General features: G+C 39.2%; 1 protein-coding gene across 4 annotated transcripts in view; it reads left to right on the top strand.

Annotated features, from left to right (window-relative positions):
- STAT4 (signal transducer and activator of transcription 4) overlaps window positions 1-24221 on the top strand; it is a 137230-nt gene that overhangs the window by 36003 nt on the left and 77006 nt on the right. For all 4 annotated transcript variants that reach the window (XM_061440422.1, XM_061440438.1, XM_061440448.1 and 1 more), the window contains one exon: window positions 262-406. In XM_061440422.1, the coding sequence (XP_061296406.1) occupies window positions 262-406 (145 nt within the window). The remainder of the gene's footprint in view (window positions 1-261; window positions 407-24221) is intronic.

Here is a 24221-nt window from a genome sequence, read left to right as displayed (position 1 = left end):
GTTTCACATCCTCACCAAAACTTATCTTGTGTTTTCCATAATAGCCATCCAAATAGGTGTGAAGTGGTATCTCCTGATTTGATTTGCATTTCCTTAATGATTAGTGGTGTTGAATATACTGTCATGTGTATACAATTTAATTTTTAAAACCATTAAATGCTTATCACTGTGGGATATATTTATCACTTTAAATGATTATGGTAAAAAGTAGGCATTTTTATAAGTTGTTTCCCGCTGTGTAATAACATTTTTGTTTTTTAGGGAGGCAGCATCTAACAATGAAACTATGGCAACAATTCTTCTTCAAAACTTGTTAATACAACTGGATGAACAGTTAGGCCGTGTTTCCAAAGAGAAAAACCTACTTTTAATTCACAATCTGAAAAGAATTAGGAAAGTCCTTCAGGTGAGAATGCATTCTACTTTTTCAAAATATTTGTCTTTATAAGTCTTAAATTCAATTAAAAAAAAATGTAGTCTTATTGTATTTCTGTATCAGATTTAAAAGAGAAAAAGCTGAATTCTCTTATGACTTTACCTTTTGTGCTCAATTTTATTTCATTACCCAACACTTGTTTTTCACCAACTTTTGAATCTTAAGATGCCCACAAAGGGGAGAGTATGATTTGCATGTGACTGTTTACTAGTTATGATCAAATTGATGAGAGTCTGGGACGGGGATCTGAAAGATGCTTATTTCACAGCTGTCCCTCCAAACCTTTCTTGCCTTTGTCTTGTATGTAACAAATCAGAGTTGGTATTGTTCTCATTCATAGGTGGAGGCATTATGGTCGTATGTCTTCTTCCAGATTTGGTTCAAACTTCACCTTCGAAAGCGTTCTTTGGTGTCCTGTAGCTTCCCGTTCCAAAAAGTTCATCCAAGCTTCCCTTTCCAAAAGTTAATTCCAAAAGTTCACCAAGGTGTTCCCGTAACTGCAACTCATCTGTACTGTAGCATTTAGTGTATTCTACATTAGTGTTACTTCTGCATTTCTTCTCCCTCAAAATGTGGGTTACTTAAGGCAAGGACTTTAACATTCAGTTTTGAATTCCCAGTGACCACCACAAAGTTGGACATATGGTAGATGTATAATATTCATTGATTACACAGATGAATGAATAAGTGAAACAAGAATCTAAAGAATTAAGAGCAGGCTATTATTGACCTAAATGCAGAGATGCTAATGAAGCAAACTCTGAACATGGACTGCTCTAAAATTTACAAAGTGCTTTTACAACATATTAGAGAACATGAAATATACATGTACCATTTCTTAGTGATACATCTTTAGAACCTCAAACTTAACAATGAATGCAGTTTTAGAAGACTTTTCCTAGACTATAATAGAAATGTTCTTGATATTACTAACATCTGTGAGAGGGAAATAGATATTAATTTTTTATTGTTGTTTGGATTGCTGTTTTTTAAATTGTTAATGTTTTATTGTTGTTAGGATTGGATTTTTTTTTCATTGTCCTTTTACTGTTATCTTTGCCTTTGTAATCCCCTACAAATTTGCAAGAGACTTGGCCGGGGTAGGAAATGAACTTGTTACCAGCAAAACAGAGTTTTTCACAGTGTAAAGCAAACTATCTCTTCCAGAGATAAGACATTTAATCTTGGCTTCATTTGCTATTGTTCTAATCAATGGACATAAAACAGGGGTTTGGCATACTGGTAGCCACAAGTCAAATGTGGCTGTTGCCTGTGCTTGTATGGTCCATAACTAAGAGTGGTTTTTGCATTTTTAAGTGTTTAAAAAATAAAAGTAAAATAAATAAGTTTGTGACATGAAAATTATAGGAAATTCAAATTTCTGTATTTTAGTGAAATGTAGCTTACTTAATTAGTTATGTATTGACTCTGGCTGCCTTTGCACTGCACTGGCACAGTTGAGTAATTGTGACAAAGACTGTATGGACCTACAGCCTAAATTAAAAATGTGTGCATATGTATATGTGTGTGTGTCTGTATTAAGCACACTTATCTGGCCCTTTATAGGAAAGTTTGCTGACCCTTGGTCTTTGCTAGAGGGACATAGATGGATAAAATGGGTGATTCATGGTCTTTGGAAATTCTGAGTCTCAAAATGTGACCTTGGGCAAGTCACTTAATTTTTCTAAATTCTTATATCTTTTCATGTAAATGAGGATAATTATTTGGGATTATAAGAAAAACTGGAGCTTTTATTCTGGCCAAAAAAAAAAATAGGCTTTCAAAAATGGACCTTGTTATTGATAGAGAAAACAGTAGGATCTTCTTATTGAAGAGTAAGTATCCAACCCATCATTTTTCTGAGTGGGGATAAGATTGTGAGGGAGCCCAAGAACCCGTGGTAATTCCAGTCCCATTTCAGCTCAAGCACAAACGTCTCTGCTTATGTCACAGACCTTGCAGCATCTTGTCTCTATTCACCTTTTCAATAAACTGCCCCAAACTCCTCCACATTCCTGCCCTAGGAACCATAGATCTACTCCTTGTTCCTGAGCACAGCAAGCTCACTCTTGAATGACTCTGAGCCTTTGTCCGTGACCATCTGGTGGCGAGGAACGGTCTGCCATCTCTCTTCCTCCAGTCCAGCTCCCAGCCATTCCTAGAGGACCTGTGAAGGCCCCAGGGCAGCAAGGGAACCTTCACCTGTACTTCACCCCTTTTTCTCATTCCCTGTGGAGCATGGGCCGTAAGATAACCAGCCTCTTGTCTGTGGGGGATGTATCCAAGAAGGTCACAAGCTCTTTGAAAGTAAAAATTTGGGCTCCTTTTGTGACCTTCCTCTTCCCTCCAGTACCCAGTGTGGTACTAGAAGCAAACTAGAAACTACTACAAACTAGAAACTCCAAAAATAGTTTGATTGATTAGGGTATTTTGAACAGACAAAACCACTTGCTTTTACTTTGACTTATAAACTATACTTATTGATATTTGTATTAATTCAAAACAATAGAAAATAGTGATAAAGAACATCACCAATTAAGACAAATCTTTATGGTAAAGCAAGATCCCCTCCCCCAAAACGAAGGAGAAAAAAAAAAAACCTGCTGCTGAAAGAATATTGACACTATGTTTATCTGGTTTGAACATTTTCATCCTATGGGATTTAAAATGCAATCTGTTTTAACTTTTATAGAATAAAAGATCAAACAACATGATCCCAGGGGAACTAAGCAGGTGTAAGGTAAATTTATTTTAGCAGTTGTCAGAGCAACTGAGGTCTCCGGTTTCAATATTTTAATTTACCGTTTATATCCCACCTACTTCTGATAAAAATTTGGGATGGCTTGTTATAAAAGACAAATTAAACAAAACCACTGAACCAAGAGTCAAGGCAATCTCTGAGTTGGAAGCAGTGAACACTGATGTCCAGGTTACCTTAGTCCTTTTAAGGGGAGGCAGCCTCAGATCAAGGTCAGGAGGTAGGCCTGTATTGGGTTGAATCCTGGTTCTATGACTTGCTTGCTGTGTGGCCCAGGGCAAAACGATCACATTCTCTGGCCTCAGTTTCCTCAGCAGTATGAGTGGAATCACAGTGGTATTGACCCCACGAGGATGTTAGGAGCATTAAAAAATTGCAGAACATGTAGTAAGGACTGTGTTAGGATTTTATAAAAATAAATATCTGGCCCAGATATTTCAAGAACACTTCACTCTGTTCTTGGGGCTTATTTTTTAAACTAATAGAATTTCTTTTTTAGAGCAGTTTTAGGTTTAAGGAAAATTGAATAAAAAGTAGAGTTCTGTATATGCTCTCTCTCCACCTGCCTCTCCCTACTTTCTCTTATTATCTGGCAATTTTCTGTACTTTGTTTCAGTTGATGAACCTATTGTAGTACATTGTTACTAAAGTCCAAGATTGCATTAGCATTTACTCTCTGTGGTGTGCAGTTCTGTAGGTTTTGGCAAGTGCATGATGTGTTGGGTCTGCTATTTCAGTTTCACTGCCCTGAAGATTTCCTCTGCTCCACCAATTTATTCCTGCCTCCCTCCCCACGCCCCAGCCCCTGGCAATGACTAATCTTCTTACTCTATAGTTCCACCTTTTTCAGAATGTTATATAGTTGAAATCATATAGTATGTAGACATTTCAGATTGACTTTCCTCACTTATTAATATGTTTTAAATTTCCTCTGTGGCTTTTTGTAGCTTGGTAGCTTTTTTAAAATCGCTGAATGATAATTCCTTTTTATGGAGGTACTACAGTGAGTTTATATGTGTTGGGGAATTATAAACAAAACTCATTAATATTTATGTGCAGGTTTTTGTGCGTTGAGTTTTTAACATATTTTTAGCACCTTGGAGTTTGATTATTGGATCTTTGTTCTTCAATTTTCTATTGAAAATCTCTTGTTTATTCATCTTCCTTTCTGGGTCTTAGTCTGTTCTGGATGTTATAACAAAATACAATTGATTGAGTAAATTTTACATAAAAGACATTTATTTTTCACAGTTCTGGACAGGAAGCCCAAGATCAAGGTGCTGGCATGTTCAGTGTCTGATTCAGCTTTACTATAACCTCACAAGGAAGCTCTCTAAGTTCTCTCTTAAAAGAACGCTAATCCCATTCAAGAGAGCTCTGCCCTTACGATCTAATCATTTATCAGAGGCTCTACCTCCAAATACCATCACTTTTGGGGGTAGGGTTACAGCATATGAATGGGGGAGGCACAAACATTTAGCCTCCAGCAACCTTTTACTGTCTCTTTTCCTCAGATAAAATGACTTTAAAATAATTAAAATGGTGCATATTCATAATTTAAAAAATTGAAGCAATATAAAATATGCAAAGAAAATATGAAATAATACAAAATCTACTGCTAAGATATAATCATATTAATATTTGATAAACATCATTCCTAACATCTCTCTCTCTCTCATTCCATATGTGTGTATATATATATATGGATGGATAGTAGAGCAGGCTACTTTTGACATTTTATACTCAGTTGCTATCAGTATCTTAGTAGCCTCCTGTTTCCCCACGCCCAGTTCCTCTCTGCTCTCTCCCCACTCGCAGTAATCACTAATTTAAATTTTGCATTTATCAGTCTCTTTCTTTTTGTTACAGTTTACCATATATTGGCATCCTTAGAGGATATATAGGTTTGCAAGTTACCAAATACCACTTAAATAGGATCATATTTTTTATCCTATTCACATTAATAGGATCACATATTTATTCTTCATGACTTTTCTTCATGCAACATAATTCCTGAGATTCACCCATGTTGGTGTATATAGCAGTAGTTCATTCATTTTCATTGCTACAGAGTATTCCATCGTGTGACTATGTCATAGCTTATTTATTTTACTGTTGATGGACACTTGGGTTATTTCTGTATTTCTTCTATTTCAGACACTGTGGTCTGAATATCCTTGTGTGTGCCCCTTGGTGCATGCAGTTCTCTGAGACATAGACCTAGGAGTGAAACAATGAATCTTGGGTTATGTCTATCTTTAATTGTACTGGATCATGCCAAAATTGTTTTCCAAAAATAGTTATACAAGTTTACATTCTCCCAGTAGAGTAAGAATTCTGGTATTCTTGTCCATACTTGTAATGGACACATGCGTGCATGTATGCGTAGTTGCTAAGTCACGCCCAGTGACTCTTTTAAACCCCATGGACTGTAGCCCTCCAGACTCCTCTGTCCATGGGATTTCCCAGGCAAGAATATTGAAGTAGGTTGCCATTTCCTCCTCCAAGTGATATTTCTGACCCAAGAATTGAACCTGCATCTCCTTTGTCTCTTGTGCTTCTTGCATTGGTAGGCGGATTCTTACCACTGATCCACCTGGGAAGCCTAATGGACATATATCATGTACCAATCTGGTTCTATATCCATCTAATTTCTTCAGTTTAGTTTATTCTTTGTCTAAATTCTTTATTCAAATACTTAATTTCCAACCTTTTTTTCCTTATACATGAATTTAACACTATACGTTTTTGAGTGAGAGAAATGTTCTATATACTTTAATATGGAGTGCTCTTGTTTATATCTAATCTAAATGTTTCATTAGTCCAATTTTGACTTCTATTTCTAGCTAGCTAAACTTAAAAATGGTCTCACTAAAAATACATAAAAATGCTAGATAAAATGTAACAGATTTTAAATGCATAGATAAATTTATCACAAATTAAGGCAAGTTATAGAACCAAAAGGGCTTCCCCAGTGGCTCAATGGTAAAGAATCTGCCTGCACTGCAGGAGAAGCGGGTTTGACCCCTGAGTCAGAAAGATCCTCTGGAGGAGGGCACAACAACCCACTCCAGTATTCTTGCCTGGGGAATCCCATGGGCAGAGGAGCCCAGTGGGCTACAATCCATAGGGTCGCAAAGAGTCAGACATGACTGAAGCAACTGAGCATGCACACATACACATGGAACCAAAAATTTTTTTAACTATAAAACAGATCTGTGAGCAGCAGCTGAACTGGTGGCTGTCATATATCCTGTCATTTATCCATGTGCATGCATGGTAAGTAACTTCAGTTGTGCCTGACTCTTTGTGACACTTTGAACTGTAGCCCGCCAGGCTCCTCTGTCCACGGGACTCTCCAGGCAAGAATACTGGAGTGGGTTGTCATGCCTTCCTTCAGGGGATTCTTCCCAACCCAACGATCGAACTCAAGTCTCTTATGTCTCCTGCATTAGCAAGCAGGTTCTTTGCTACTAGCACCACCTGGGAAGCCCATCATATATCCTTTAGTTCAGTTCAGTTGCTCAGTCGTGTCAGACTCTTTGTGACCGCATGAGTTGCAGCACGCCAGGCCTCCCTGTCCATCACCAACTCCTGGAGTTCACTCAAACTCACGTCCATCGCGTCACTGATGACATCCAGCCATCTCATCCTCTGTCGTCCCCTTCTCCTCCTGCCCCCAATCCCTCCCAGCATCAGAGTCTTTTCCAATGAGTCAACTCTTTGCATGAGGTGGCCAAAGTACTGGAGTTTCAGCTTTAGCATCAGTCCTTCCAAAGAAATCCCAGGGCTGATCTCCTTCAGAATGGACTGGTTGGATCTCCTTGCAGTCCAAGGGACTCTCAAGAGTCTTCTCCAATAGTACAGTTCAAAATCATCAATTCTTCGGCGCTCAGCTGTCTTCACAGTCCAACTCTCACATCCATACATGACCACAGGAAAAACCATAGCCTTGACTAGACAGACCTTTGTTGGCAAAGTAATGTCTCTGCTTTTCAATATGCTATCTAGGTTGGTCATAACTTTCCTTCCAAGCAGTAAGCGTCTTTTAATTTCATGCCTGCAGTCACCATCTGCAGTGATTTTGGAGCCCCAAAATATAAAGTCTGAGACTCTTTCCACTGTTTCCCCATCTATTTGCCATGAAGTGATGGGACCAGATGCCATGATCTTTGTTTTCTGAATGTTGAGCTTTAAGCCAACTTTTTCACCCTCCACTTTCACTTTCATCAAGAGGCTTTTTAGTTCCTCTTCACTTTCTGCCATAAGGGTGGTGTCATCTGCATATCTGAGGTTATTGATATTTCTCCTGGCAATCTTGATTACAGCTTGTGCTTCTTCCAGCCCAGCGTTTCTCATGATGTACTCTGCATATAAGTTAAATAAGCAGGCTGACAATATACAGCCTTGACACACTCCTTTTCCTATTTGGAACCAGTCTGTTGTTCCATGTCCAGTTCTAACTGTTGCTTCCTGACCTGCATATAGGTTTCTCAAGAGGCAGGTCTAGAAATACAGGCCCCAAGCATAGTAAATCAAAAGAAAGTATAGGACACCAGAGAGAAAGAAAAGATCCTGAAAGTAGCAAAAGAGCCCAAATATATTACCTACTTAGAAATGAGAAAAACTGAAAGCCAAATTTAAAAGAGTATCAAGTGAGATAAGAGTGTAATATCTTCACAGCGCTAGAATACAATATCCAGAAACTTAGAATTCTATACCCAGCTCAATTATTATGCAAAATTAAAAGTTTTGTATAATACTATACAAAATCTACAATGGTATGCTCACAGAAGGAATTACTAAAGGAAATCAGACACAGATGATAAGCACACATGATAAAATTTCAAAAGTTTCACTGCAAAAAAGTAAAAATAGAGTACATGAAAGGTTGAAAATGTGCAATAATATACCAGAAAAAACTATTCACTCTGTGGATCAAACTTAGCAGTTTAAGACAAATTATAGTTTTTACAAGAATGTATCTAGAACATGAAATAAAAAAGTGATGAGATCAAAGACGTGAGCCTGGGTTGCCTTGTACAGAATCTTGTGGGCCCTTGTCAAGATTCTGAGTCTTATTCTGAGTGTGATGAGGAGCCATTGAGAGGTTTGGGCAAAGGTGTGACGTGAACTGATTTCTGTTTTTCAAAGCTTACTCTGATTTTTAAATGAAGTGTAGTTAGTCAAGAAAGAATCAGGGCAACCTGTTAGAAAATCCCATTGATTTTTAAAGTGGTATACTGAGTCAATCTTTTCTATTATTGGGGTTTATCAACACTTGAACTTCTAGAAGTTTTTGCTTTGTGTATTTGTTACTACGTTGTGAGGAGCATAAGTACAAAATAATATTGGTGAATTCAACTTTTAAAAATTCATATAAAATATCCTCTTTGACCCATTTATTATATTTGCATTTTGAAATTGTATTGTGTGGCTTTCTTTTTGTTACTGTTTGCTAATAGGCAAATGATTGTATCTTTCCAGTTTCATACTTTGTCACTTTGTATTGAGTATTTTATAAATATCACATAGCCAATCTTATTATCTGGTCAACAAATATTAGACAAGTTCTTATTATATTATCAGTTACATCTTAAGCACTAGGAATACAATGGGAGGAAGTCATGAAGTTTACAGTCTAAAAAATTCACACCTCCTATGTTTTGTTTTTAACGTATAGGACCCTCAATGGCTGTCCATCACAAATTAGCATCAGGAAGGGGAAACAGACAGTAGCAAACTTGTCTGATTTAAAATAAAAACAAAACCCTCCATTAGAATGCTGAGTTCAGGGTTTTGGTGACAACTCTGTGGTTAGTAGTCCCCTCACCTACAGAACATTTTTCACCCACCAGGGCAATGAGTCTGTTAGTGAGAGTTTTAGACCCTATGAGTGAGGGGGCACGAGCAAGTGCAAACCACACCTAACATGTTCTATTCTCTGCAATCTTGTGGCCTCTTTGTCAGAGGTGTTTGGATTTGCCTGAACAAAAATACATGCTGGGGTTGAAAGGTCCTCTAAAGTTGGGTAAACCGTGGTTCCTTCTGGTCCAGTCTGTAAAAATCCTACTGTTGGTTCTGAGTATCGAGCAAAGTGAGATTTTTAACACGACAAGGTGGAAGATTAGAAGCACATTTTTGCAGTATAATGGAGAAAAATGTTTGTTTTTTTTTTCCAACTATTGAGTGGCTCTGAATCTACCAGACGGTCTCCTCTAACTCGTGCTGCTTTCTTAGTTCACTCCTCTTCCTTCCCCTCGGTACACCATATACAAGAGAGGCGACGAGATGACCTCAGCCTCCAACCTGAACAGAGCCTGGTGTAGCCAGTCGGTGTTACCTCTGAAGGAGCCAAATGAAAGCTTCGTCCTTCAGGTTATTTTCTACACATGGGCAGCAGCCAGTTTGCCATTTTCATGCCACAGTTATTTTCCCAAATCCTCAGGACACATCCCTATTTTCCTTCTGAGATAATTACCTGATGCCAATATCAAAATGCTCACATTTCAAAGGCTAAGAGACCTGCAAGTCATGCCATCTAAGATGAAATGTGAGTTAGGTGTCAGGATTTTGTTTGCTGCATAATCTGGGACAGCCAACAAAAGGTGGAAAGTGTACATCACAATGCTCATGCACATCACACTAAATTGGAAATCCCAGGTGATCAACTCAAGATCCCACCCACCTGAGACTTCATTCATGGATCATTTTTTGCATATTCCTCCAGGCCTTTATCTTATCCAGGCCTGCCAGGATTGCTCTCCCTCCTTATTAAGTCTTCTCTCACAGTGTATCAAGTCTCCGTAACGATTTGTTCTTTCCCTCTTATGAAATAATTATTTGTTTATAGTCTATATGTATTTAAATTCCAAATGATGATTTGGATTTCTTACAGTCACAATAGAGTTGGGAACATTTGAGCTGGTTCTAAGAGGACGATTCAGAACTCTGACAAGAAGAAGGGAGGGAAGGGAATCATGTACAGAGGAAAAGCAGGAGCGGGAACACGACAGGGGAATGAATCCCCATCCCTCAAACAAGCTTAGCACTCAAGCATTAAAAGGGGGTTGTATGAGGACCTTGTATGAGGTCCGTCTAGTCAAATCTATGGTTTTTCCAGTGGTCATGTATGGATGTGAGAGTTGGACTGTGAAGAAAGCTGAGTGCCGAAGAATTGATGCTTTTGAACTCTGGTGTTGGAGAAGACTCTTGAGAGTCCTTTGGACTGCAAGGAGATCCAACCAGTCCATCCTAAAGGAGATCAGTCCTGGGTGTTCTTTGGAAGCACTGATGCTGAGGCTAAAACGCCAATACTTTGGCCACCTCATGCGAAGAACTGATTCATTCGAAAAGACCCTGATGCTGGGAAAGGTTGAAGGCAGGAGGAGAAGGGGACAACAGAGGATGAGGTGGTTGGATGCTATCACCGATTCAATGGACATGAGTTTGAGTAAACTCCAGGAGTTGGCGATGGACAGGGAGGCCTGGCGTGCTGCAGTCCATGGGGTTGCAAAGAGTCAGACACGACTGAGTGACTGAACTGAACTGATGAGGACTTTGAATGCCATGCTAAGCAACCTAGACAGCATATTAAAAAGCAGAGACATTATTCTGTCAACAAAGGTCCGTCTAATCAAGGCAATGATTTTCCCAGTAGTCATGTATGGATGGGAGAAGGCAATGGCAACCCACTCCAGTACTCTTGCCTGGAGAGAATCCCAGGGATGGCAGAGCCTGGTGGGCTGCCATCTATGTGGTCTCACAGAGTTGGACACGACTGAAGCGACTTAGCAGCAGCAGCAGCATCTATGAATGTGAGAGTTGGACTACAAAGAAAGCTGAGCGCTGAAGAATTGATGCTTTTGAACTGTGGTGTTGGAGAAGACTCTTGAGAGTCCCTTGGACTGCAAGGAGATCCAACCAGTCCATCCTAAAGGAGATCAGTCCTGGGTGTTCACTGGAAGGACTGATGTTGAAGCTGAAACTCCAATACTTTGGCCACCTGATGTGAAGAGCTGACTCATTTGAAAAGACTCTGATGCTGGGAAAGATTGAGGGCAGGAGGAGAAAGGGATGACAGAGGATGAGATGGTTGGATGGCATCACCAACTCACTGGACATGAGTTTGGGGTAGGCTCCAGGATTTGGTGGTGGACAGGGAGGCCTGGTGTGCTGCTGTTCATGGGGTCACAAAGAGTCAGACATGACTGAGCGACTGAACTGAACTGAACTGAAGCAGTTTGGACTTTGGCAATGGGGAGCCATCAAAGGTTTTTAAGCTAAGTGGGACATGAATGTAGGTTTTTTTGAAAACACATATAGAGCAATCTTTCTAGAAAGATCCATCCCTTATCTGCTGTAGGCAAAACAATTTTGGAGATTTATCCTAAGACTTAAAGCTTTTTCTTTCCTCATTCCAGCCCCTATTTTCCCTCTCCTCAAATCATCTAAATTTAGTGACTGGATAAGTTTTATTTCCCCTAATACAAAGCCTAGCTATAGTGTTCCCAAGGGAAAGAAAAAAAAAAACTATTCTTTTTTTTTTAATGATTTTTTGATGTAGACCAACTTTTAAAATCTTTATTGAATTTGTTACAATATTGTTTCTGGGTTTTTTTGTTTTTTTTTTTTTTTTAATGTTTCTTGGCTTTTTGGCTCCCAAGGCATGTGGGAGCTTAGCTCCCTATCCAGGAACCAAACTCGCACCCGCGTGCAATGAAAGGCGAAGTTCCAACCACCGGACTGCTAGAGAAGTCCTGAAACTAAACATGAAGCTCATGAAACTTATCCAAGAGCTATCATGAAAATTCCAGACATAGGGATGAGGCCTGAGTCTGTCAGCCTGTAACAGAAACTTTTAGAGGAGCTGCCAAACCCCAGAGAGAGCAGTCACCCCCAAGAATATGATTAAACAGATTTCTATAGCCCCTAGTATGATGACTAATCTCACCATTGAGAATGTGGGTGGAGAGACACAGATACCAGTTAGGGCAGAGGATATGAAAATGTTAAGTGTCATAAGCTGATGTTTACTATCCATGGGTTCCATTTGCTGGTGGCATCATGGTGACTGAAGAAAAAGCTGAGCAGATGTTCATCTTAAAAGTGGAATAATTGTATCATTCTGCCAGCATTTTTTTTTAAATTAGTTTCTTTTTTTAGTTGTCCCCATCTCATGGAGATGAAGAGTTATAGGAAAAGCTTAGTTAAACTTTTCTGAATCCACTGTGACCTGGAAACTTTCCAAAGAGATACTTAATCAAAACCAAGGTAATTTATAAGGCTTGCTTGTTACCTTAGTGTTTGCTGCTTTAAATATTTTTTTACAAGTTTAGTAAAAGCATAAAAATTGGAGCAAAAATAAACAATCCACTTGTAAACAAGTTAGTCAGTATAATCCAAGTTTGTAAGAAACCATTTTATTTTAGCTTTAAAACTGTGATCTGAGTGAATAATGATCAAGTTGCTATCGAAACTTAGTATATAATTAGATTTAGTTCATAGTGCCTGTGTGTTAAGCCAATTCAGTCATGTCTGATTCTGTGATCCTGTAGACTGTAGCCCACCAAGCTCCTCTGTCCATACAGTTTCTCTAGGCAAGAATACTGAAGCAGGTTACCATTTCCTGCTCCAGGGATAGAACCTGTGTCTTTTATGTCTCCTGTATTGGCAGGTAGGTTCTTTACCACTAGGACCACCTGGGAAGTTCTTAGTTCATAGGCATTGAATGATTGCCTTTACTTGATCCAAATAACTTTAAAGGTATCAATTGTAATTTGTCAATGAAAAGTTCATTGTTTGGGGAAGAAGCTATTTTTTCACCAAGTCACCAGTTCACTTCTGGGCTTATCTTACTGATTTCTCCAGAAATGACCTGGGAGGCAGAAGATTTGCTCAGTTGACACCTATCTCTTACACTACTTCCTTTAAAAAAAAAAAAAATCAGGGTATAGAAAGGCAATGCCAAAGAATGCTCAAACTACCACATAATTGCACTCATCTCACACGCTAGTAAAGTAATGCTCAAAATTCTCCAAGCCAGGCTTCAGCAATACGTGAACAGTGAACTTCCAGATGTTCAATCTGGTTTTAGAAAAGGCAGAGGAACCAGAGATCAAATTGCCAACATCCGCCGGATCATCAAAATAGCAAGAGAGTTGCAGAAAAATATCTGTGTCTGCTTTATTGACTATGCCAAAGCCTTTGACTATGTGGATCACAATAAACTGTGGAAAATTCTGAAAGAGATGGGAATATCAGACCACCTGACCTGCCTCTTGAGAAATCTGTATGCAGGTCAGGAAGCAACAGTTAGAACTGGACATGGAACAACAGACTGGTTCCAAATAGGAAAAGGAGTGTGTCAAGGCTGTATATTGTCAGCCTGCTTATTTAACTTCTATGCAGAGTACATCATGAGAAACGCTGGGCTGGAAGAAGCACAAGCTGGAAACAAGATTGCTGGGAGAAATATCAATAACCTCAGATATGCAGACAACACCACCCTTATGGCAGAAAGTGAAGAGGAACTAAAAAGCCTCTTGATGAAAGTGAAAGTGGAGAGTGAAAAAGTTGGCTTAAAGCTCAACATTCAGAAAACAAAGATCATGGCATCTGGTCCCATCACTTCATGGCAAATAGATGGGGAAACAGTGGAAAGAGTCTCAAACTTTATTTTTTTGGGCTCCAAAATCACTGCAGATGGTGATTGCAGCCATGAAATTAAAAGACGCTTACTCCTTGGAAGGAAAGTTATGACGAACCTAGATAGCATATTCAAAAGCAGAGACATTACATTGCCAACAAAGGTCTGTCTAGTCAAGGCTATGGTTTTTCCAGTAGTAATGTATGGATGTGAGAGTTGGACTGTGAAGACAGCTGAGTGCCGAAGAATTGATGCTTTAGAACTGTGGTGTTGGAGAAGACTCTTGAGAGTCCCTTGGACTGCAAGGAGATCCAACCAGTCCATTCTGAAGGAGATCAGTCCTGGGTGTTCTTTGGAAGGAATGATGCTAAAGGTGAAACTCCTGTACTTTGGCCACCTCATGCAAAGAGTTGACTCATTGAAAAAGACCCTGATGCTGGGAGGGATTGGGGGCAGGAGGAAAAAGGGACAACAGAGGATGAGATGGCTGGATGGCATCACTGACCCAATGGACATGAGTTTGAGTGAACTCCAGGAGTTGGTGATGGACAGGGAGGCCTGGCGTGCTGCGATTCATGGGGTTGCAAATAGTTGGACACGACTGAGCGACTGAACTGAACTGAACTGAGCCAAATATTTGGTACTTGGTGCACTTATTACCATAATCCTGTGATTGGCTACCTTGGTCAAGGACATAATGACGTCACTTCCTGTGTGTTGAGTACACAGTGAGGTGCTAACATGGTACAGGTAGCCAAGAACTATGCTTACCAGAACAATGAAGACCCTCCTGTGTGCCTGGGGAGTCAAGAACCTGCCTATTTTCTGTCCTTTAATCTGTCATCTCAGTCTCAGTTGCAAGATGTGGAAATGAGAAAATAAACAGTGTCATATCAAACTAAAAAAAAAACCAGCCAACTGCGTTTTCTACTTGCCAGGTTTTCATAACTTACCTCATTTCTGTCAAGATTTTTTTTGGGAAAAATTAATATCTCATTGGTTCTCTGTAGTTCAGTATACCATCAACTCAGTATTTCTCCTCCTCTAGACTCTTCTGTATCTTTCTCTAAACAATAAGTAGTCTTCCCAGAGAAAGAGGTAGAGATGATAGACAGATAGGCAGAGGCTTCATGGCAACAGTGTGGAGCAAAAAGTGGCAGAGGTGAACACTTAGGCATGGAGACCTGTCCAGACATTATTGCAATAGTTCAAGGGATGTTGAGCTGGGCAATAACAAGGGTGAAAAAAATGTGCTGGAGTTGTGAGATAATTTGGTCAAAGAATGTATCACTTAATGAGTGGATAGATATGAAATGTGTGAGATGGCAGAGCAAGAAATGAGTGATGATTGAGAGTTTTAGTTTGGGTTACTGTATGATGTTGATGCATAATGATTACATTTGGGGCAGGAAGTGGGATAACAAGATAGAGGAGTTTGATAAATTCTAGTGGAGTGCAGCAGAAAGTTAATGGAAAATAGCTAGAACTAATGTGTCTGCATACTTACCTGTTTTCTCCCCAAGGCTGTGAGCTCCTTGGCATGTTCATCTCTGCATTCCCAGAGCTTAACACAAGCCCAGCACATAGTAGGGGCTCAGTGTCTCATTTAATAAACGATGTAGTTGATGTTGAAAATGTGAATCTCTCCTTGCTACAATCAGTATCCTAAATAAATGGAGCAAAGGTCATGTCATCATTGCGATTGCAGTTTAGTGTCCATAATCTCAACTTTGATAATAAAACTTTCTTGCTGAAATCACCAGTTTCTAAAGATGAAGGGGATTGGGTTTGGGAAGAGTGTGTTGTACATATGAGGGAATTTGGACTGGATGGGACCAGAAGCAGCAAAAGCAGAGAAACCTTTGAGGAAAGGATACAAAACCACAGTCTAAAGTTTTTATTCTTATATATATATATATAAATATATATTTAATATGCACAGTATGATGATTTGATATACATGTACATAATGAAAAGATTACTGCAGTCAAGCTAATTAGTATTATCTTAGGTATCACTTTCGTGTGTGTGACAAGAACATCAGAAATCTATTTTCTTAGTGTATTTCCATTATTTGATACAGTATTAACTATAGTCAATCTTGCTGTACATAATTTCAACTTCCCCACTCTTCCACTACCCCCAAACTTCTGGCAGTCACCTAAAACATCCATATGGTTAAATCTTTCATTTCTCCTGGCAATGTTTTTCACTGTTCTTCTGTAGGTCTTTCCTATCTTATGGATGTACCTTACTTTACCCAGTCTTCTAGAACTGGGCATCTAGTTTGCAGTTTTCACTCCACTGCGTCTCTACAAGTACAATGAAATTTAAAACCTCACGTCTGTCTTTTGCTTGTCATTTTAAGTGCTATAATTATCATCTTGCTGCTAAGTCACTTCAGTCGTGTCCGACTCTGTGCGACCCCAGAGACGGCAGCCCACCAGGCTCCCCCGTCCCTGGGATTCTCCAGGCAAGAACACTGGAGTGGGTTGCCATTTCCTTCTCCAGTGCATGAAAGTGAAAAGTGAAAGTGAAGTCGCTCAGTTGTGTCCAACGCTTAGCGACCCCATGGACTGCAGCCTTCCAGGCTCCTCCGTCCATGGGATTTTCCAGGCAAGAGTACTGGAGTGGGGTGCCATTGCCTTCTCCATTTTAAAGTGCTGTATTGGTACTGAACACTATTCATTCTCCCCCTCCTATATTCTCATCTATAAGCAAGAAGCCAAAGGGCAAAAACAGATTACCAAGGGTGTCCCACCCTTTGGTTTTTAAAACCACAGCTGAACCACTTCAATCTATTTCCTGTTATTTAAAATCTCTAGGGAAGGCTACTGCATGAACAGACTTTGTAGCTTTCCAGTACCAACATGGTTATCAGAAAATGCCTTCTTTTGTCATTTTGCTATAAATTGAACCCATTTTCCCATTGTTCACTTGTCAGTGAATGAAAGAACTTATCACTGAATGGAAGAATATCTGATTTTTATTTTTTAAAAATAGTTCTCCATGAATTAGAAAACAAACCGTATTGGGGGCCCTATTAATTTGCCGTGTCTTTAACTCTTTTTATCTCTACATATTGGTCCTAAACTCCAACTTTGCAAATCAACTAATAAACATGCACTTGTTGGTAATCTGCTCTATAGGAGCCCTTTTAATAAGCACGTAAACACTTTAGCTTCAGGTCTCCTCTCAGAGGCAGCCAACTGTCCTGAGTTATTAAGCCTCAAACAACACACATCCAGAGTCTTATAGGTGGTTTATCTCTGAGTTCCTATAGATTATGTCTTTCTGCTGATGTAGTTCAATATTATAACTACTGATTTTTAAAGAACTTTATTTTTTATCACAAAAATATTTATGTATTGGGTACACATCCAATAATGAAAGTTTAGAAAACATAGATAAAAAGGAAAAAAGAATCATCTGTAATCCCATCTTTAACTGATAACCACTGTTAACATGATAGTATCATAAAATAGTATAGTATATTTCCTGCCAGTGATTCTACTCAAATATATCTTCTAACTTAAAAAAAAAAAAACTGATATTCTTTTGTATCCTTCCTAAGCTTGCATGCATGTGTGCGTGCTAAGTTGCTTCAGTAATGTCCAACTGAAACCCTGTGGACTGCAGCCAGTCAGGCTCCTCTGTCCATGAGCATTTTCCAGGCAAGAATACTGGAATGGGATGCCATGTCCTTCTCCAGGGGTTCTCCCTGACCCAGGGATCAAGCCTGATGTCTCCTGCTTTGGCAGGCAGGTTCTTTACCACTAGCGCCACCTGGGAAGCTTAATACAGTTAAATAATCACTTTCACTTTTCACTTTCATGCATTGGAGAAGGAAATGGCAATCCACTCCAGTGTTCTTGCCTGGAGAATCCCAGGGACAGGAAGCCTAGTGGGCTGCCGTCTATGGGGTCACACAGAGTCGGACACGACTGAAGTGACGCAGCAGCAGCAGCAGCAAGCAACCAACCATGGAATAGCATTCCATGTCATTAAATATTCTTTTTCAGCATTATTTATATTCACCTATTATTTAGATATCTACTACTTTTTCCTATTTTTCACCCATATAACAAGTGAAGTGCACATGTTGTTTAGTGACTGAGTTGTGTCTGACTCTTTTTGTGACCCCATGGACTGCAGCTTGCCAGACTCTGCTGTCCATGGGACTTCGTAGGTAAGAATACTGGAGTGGGTTGCCATTTCCTTCTCCAGGGGATCTTCCCAACCCAGGGATGGATCCCACGTCTTCTGCTTTGCAGGCAGATTCTTTACCACTGAGCCACCAGGGAAGCCCTAAAGTACACATACCTGTTATTAAACTTTCATTCATATTTATGATTATTATATTAAATGGTGGGTTTTAACACTATGCATCAAAATCATTTATAGAGTTGTTTTTAATACACCCACTGCTGACATGAGTGTAAACTGATATATTAATGAGAATAATACTAGTTATTTTATTAAACTATCAGACAGTAGGATTTTATTTATCATGCACATAACAGTTTAGTATTGGTTAGTCTATAGATAAGTGGGTGGCTTTCATTTTCATTACAATTCAGGGATCCAAGTTTCTTCCACACAGGGCTTGGCTATTCCAAAGGGATCTCTTTGGAGATAGACAGGAGCTGGAGAAAGAGAAAGAGCATGAGGTCACAGCCACATCAAAGATTCCTTGGCCTAGAAATGACACACTATGTCTATATCCCATTAGTGTGAACTAGTTACACACCTTCCACATCATGTAAGGAATGCTAAGCAGTGTAATCTCTGGATGGACTGCCCCTTCACACCTCAAAGGGGAGAGAGGAAGCAGGAATTTGGGGGAACAAGTAGGTTGGTTTGCCACATTTGGTAAAACTATTTTTGAAAAGCAGTTTGTCAGTATCAAAGTTTAATGCAACTCATGAAATCCATTTCTGGATATTTATCCTATAGAAGTTCTTACACAGGTGAAAAGAAGGATATCCATACAGTTATGTTCATTGTTTTCTTATTTATAGTAGCAAAATGTGAAAATGATCTCAAATGTCCATCTTTAAATAATCTCAATTCTTTTGTCATTGTCTGTCACTCGGTTGTGTCCAGTTCTTTGAGACCCCATGGAATGCAGCACAACGGGCTTCTCTGTCCTTCACCATCTCCCGGAGTTTGCTCAAACTCATGTCCATTGAGTCAATGATGCCATCCAACCATCTCATCCTCTGTCATTCCCTTCTCCTCCTACCCTCAATCTTTCCCGGTATCGGGGTCTTTTCTAATGAGTCAGCTCTTTGCATCAGGTGGCCAAAGTATTGGAGCGTCAGCATCAGTCCTTCTAATGAATATTCAGGGTTGATTTCCTTTAGGATTGACTGGTTTGATCTCCTTGCAGTCCAGGGGACTCTCAAGAGACTTCTCCAACACCACAGTTCGAAAGCATTAATTCTTCATCACTCAACCTTCTTTATGGTCCAACTTTTAATTCTTAAATAAGTTGAATTATTTCTGTTGAATAAACAGATATTAAAATATTAGATCTGAATATGCTTAAGTGGAATAAAAATATATGTTATGGGGTGAAGAAAATGCAGAACAACATATTCTGTGTGATTACCCACAGGAAATGAGGGAAAGAAGTAGAACATGGAGCTGTCAGCAATTTTTAACTTTTCTATTACCTGAAATTAAAACCAAAAAAAAGTCCAATTGACATGAGTATTTTCAAAACCCAGATTCCCAGACCTTGCCCCAAATCGACAGAATCATAATCTCCAGGGAGTGGGGCCCAGAAATCTGTAGTTCATATAAAAGCCTCACAAGTGATTCTGATAAATTGCCAAGGTTGAGACCACAGCCTTAGGGTAAATTTCTAAACGTGGAATTACTATGTCAAAGGGTATGAAAAATGTCAAGGCTCTTGATCAGAGTTGCTAAATTGTCCTTTAGTAATGTACCATTCACATTTCCACCAGCAGTGTGTAAAAGCTCATTCCATCATCAATGCTGAGTGGTGCAAAGTGTGTTAATCTTTGCCAGGCTGATAAATGAAAAATGGTATATCTGATTTATTTCGACAGAAGCACTTGTTTGTTGCATTTGGTTCTCTTTGGGGACGTTCTGTCCCATCTATCTTCCTCTTGAATTGTGTAGAAAGATTCATTATGCTAAATTAGCGTTCCATTATAAAAATTGCTTGGGGGACTTGTTAAAAACTTCTAGCACCCACTTCCAATTCTGACTGAGCAGGTCAAGAATGTGGTTTGGGATGTGGATAGAAAGGTAGGATTCACAAAGTTTACAAAGGAGAGACACATTCCAGGCAGAAGCAACAGAAGCCAATATGAACAATGGTGGATGTAGTTTATGAATGTTTCATATGCCCAGAATAGAGGCATTGCTCATGACTTGCGCTGCCCTCTGCTCCCCTTTCCTTCCAACATCTATTCAGTTCCAGTCCAAGACCTCTCTCTGTGTCATTAAAAATCCACATTGATTTCTCCTTCCTCTGCACTCCCCCAGCCCTTTGTGTCCAAACAACTTACCCTGACAATCATATGCTGCAATTACTTTAGATAGATTGGCATTGACTTACAGTAATAAAGATACAGGCTTATGAAAGTTGTAGAAGTATTGTTTCAGGACAAGAAGAAATGCCCCAGGATAGCCTGGAACATAATCCTGAAGTAAATTACTTTTGTGTTGGCACTAAATTAGAAGCATTGCAACTCTGCAGAAGGTGAAATTTGAAGTCAAATGGACTTAAAGAATTAGAAATGAGTGCTTCTCCATCAAAACAAAACAGAGGGCACTTTTTATCTTCCAAATTGGCAAAGTTTTAAAAACCACTCAGGCTGATTGCAGACAGAGCAACCCGGGTGATTCTTATAATCAGACAAGTCTGGGAAAGAATGCCTTTCCATCAGTGTTCCCAACATTGCATGCTTATTAGAATCATCAGAAACACATTGAAAAATTCACTATGCTCGGCCAACCCCACCGCAGAGATTGTTTCAACTGGGTTTTTTTTTAACTTCCTCAGATGATTATAATGTGCAGCCAAGATGGAGACTCATCAAAAGTAATGCAAAACAACCAGGTGTAGATCTCACATATAATGTATTTCATAATTTTTGCCACTTTAAATGCAGGGGATAAGTGAGTTGCTTTTCCAGTGGAAATGATTCCCAAGGGTTTATTTACCATCTCCCTCAAATCCGTTGTCATCTGTTATGAGAAGTTTGAGTAAATTTACTTTCATTTATTCATTCATCCAACAAGTATGCATTGAGGAGTTTCTCTGTCAGGAGTCTGCTGATGTTGGGGATATTGACTTCCTGGTGTGTATAATCTACCAGAGCAGATGGAAATTAAATAAATAATTGCAAATAATTACACTGGAGCTGAATCTGTGAGTGGGCTTCAACCATTATGGACCATTCCCAAAATATGCCATCTTTGTCTTAATTGAATGCAGTGTGTTTAAGAACAACTTTTCTAATTCTTTGAGGTTATTTCTTCTATTTTATTATAAATCAGTTATTTTATTAAGTTCAGTTCAGTTTAGTCACTCAGTCGTGTCCAACTCTTTGCGACCCCATGAATCGCAGCACGCCAGGCATCCTGTCCATCACCAACTCCCGGAGTTCACTCAGACTCACATCCATGGAGTCAGTGATGCCATCCAGCCATCTCATCCTCTGTCGTCCCCTTCTCCTCCTGCCCCCAATCCCTCCCAGCATCAGTCTTTTCCAATGAGTCAACTCTTCTCATGAGGTGGCCAAAGTACTGGAGTTTCAGCTTTAGCATCATTCCTTCCAAAGAAATCCCAGGGCTGATCTCCTTCAGAATGGACTGGTTGGATCTCCTTGCAGTCCAATGGACTCTCAAGAGTCTTCTCCAACACCACAGTTCAAAAGCATCAATTCTTCGGCACTCAGCTTTCTTCATAATCCAACTCTCACATCCATACATGACCACTGGAAAAACCATAGCCTTGACTAGACAGACCTTTGTTGGCAAAGTAATGTCTCTGCTTTTCAATATGCTATCTAGGTTGGTCATAACTTTTCTTCCAAGGAGTAAGCATCTTTTAATTTCATGGCTAATTTTCTATACTACTCTCAACTTATAACATTTCTCAACTTTAGTTAGGCTATTATTTTTTATTATGACTAAACTGATTCTTCTTTATGTAAACTATAGATTGCAAAGTAATTGTATATCAACAAGACCACCTGATGAGGGCTTGAGGCCAGGTTGGAATGTAGTGACCAGTATGATCCTGTAGAGAAGGGGATACCAGATCATAGGTCTAAAACTATTACATTATCAAACTGTTTCCCTCTTGTCAACACCAACAGACAAAGGGTACATGTGACCCTTGTCTCATGTTGGGAATGGAAACAGTGGAAGGAACCATCAAGATTTCCATCTGTCAGTCATAGCCCTTACCAAAGTATTTCATGTTATAAGCAGGATATACTCCAAGCAAATGCTGTTTTTCTGACAATCCAGTATCATTCAAAGTTTTTCTCATGATCATAAGGTTCATTTGAGTAATAGGTTCCATGACCATAGGTCCATTAATCCCATTTGACCAATCTCTTATTCCTGCAAGAATTAAGCACTACTACATTAAAGACATAATCTTCTCTGGCATCTTCACTTAATCCTGCTTGAAAAGGCAACAGAAGACCTAGTATGTAGAATCCAAGTACATTTTTGGACCCCTCAAGAATTGATGTATACAATTATTATATTCTTGGTATAATGTACATAAAATGATTCCTAATTTATTAAGGAATTCTTCACTGTGCATTGGTAGGAAGTCATTATTTTTGAGGACCAAGGTTATGTACCAGCCTGGGCCCCCAAATAGTTAAATGTAGCCTAAGATCCTCATTGGAAACATGGAACTATAAGCTATTGCAATTTTCCTACAGTGGGAGCATCATTCTGTCCAACTGTACACAGGTGAATAAAGACCCTAATGACACAATAAAAATGATGCATAGGTTGGGGAGTCTGATAAAGTTGCATTAAGCACAAAGCCAATGTAGATGCTTTTCAAAACAGTAGAAGTTTCAAAGTCTTGAAGTATGGTTGACAGGCTATGCCTTGTACAAATGCATGAGAGTTGGGGACAAACAGGGATCCCTCTTATGAAGCTGTGTGTCCTGGTGTGAGACTGCCTAGGTTGTTTTATTACAAGTCACATTAAGTCATCCTAGGGACCAACAGCTGCTTTATTTTTCTTGTTTTTTAAACAATTTTTTTTTTTATGTACCACATGGCTTGCATGATAGTGCCAAGTCCTATCTGCCTGTGAGCCCTGACCCTTCCTCAGCTGAGATATATCCAGTTTTTTATCCTCTTGGGTTGGCATTATTTATGATCCTATCTGACATCATGAGGCAAGACATGACCACCAGCCACAAGGGAGAGTCCAGTGTACACATGACTACTTCAGGAGCAGTTGAGGCATCTTATTGAGTGAGGTCAGGACTTAAAAACTCGTCCAACTTCAGGGCTGTGTATGCTTAACTAAGAAATTATGGAGCTGGGAGAATGGTGTTGCTCTTTTGCTTCAGTGAGGCTGTATGTGTGAGGAGGCTGTGTTCAAATACTTCTAAAAAAATGATACAAATGAATTTACACAACAGAAACAGACTCACAGACTTTAAGGTTATGGGGTAGTGGGGAGGGATAGATTAGGAGTATGGGATTGACATATACATACTACTGTATTTAAAGTAAAATGCTTTTCAATGAAAAAAAATTTTTATAAGCACAAGGTAAAAGCACATAAACTAAAAGGAAGTACCCCTCAGTGCTTAGTTTGGAACAAAACCTAGAGTTTAAACTAGCCTTTTACCCTTTTCATCATCCTGCTGAAGTCATGAAGAAAAACTAAAGGACACAATACAGATAAAATCCAGCTCCTGCTTCAGAGCCCAGATCAAATCACACTCGCTCATTGGATTCATCTCTCACCCCTAAGAAGAGCTATTTTCTTCTCTGGGCTTTGAAAAGTAACTTTGTTCACACCACTAATAAAGCAGACATGTCATGGCTGTTTACATATCTATATTTTCTATTAGATTGTGAGTTTTTGAGAGCAAACAGCCTGAAATTACTTTAACAAATGATCTTTTAGTGAACTGGTTTTTGATGAATTGAATTTATATGACAGTAGAATTGTGTTTTATTCAACTTTCCCCGTCACTTAGCACAATCTATGGCACATAGCAGATGTTCCTTAAGTGTTGGAGGAATTGAAAACCAGTTAATATTTTTTTTATGTTTATAAAAGTAATGCACTTCCATGCTTGTCAAAAAAATGTGGAATACAGAGGAAAATATCAACAAATTTACCTTTT

This window comes from Bos javanicus, chromosome 2 (assembly GCF_032452875.1).
Source record: "Bos javanicus breed banteng chromosome 2, ARS-OSU_banteng_1.0, whole genome shotgun sequence".
NCBI lineage: Eukaryota > Metazoa > Chordata > Mammalia > Artiodactyla > Bovidae > Bos > Bos javanicus.
Note: the sequence above shows the minus strand (reverse complement) of the source record. Positions and strands in the feature narration are given on the sequence as shown.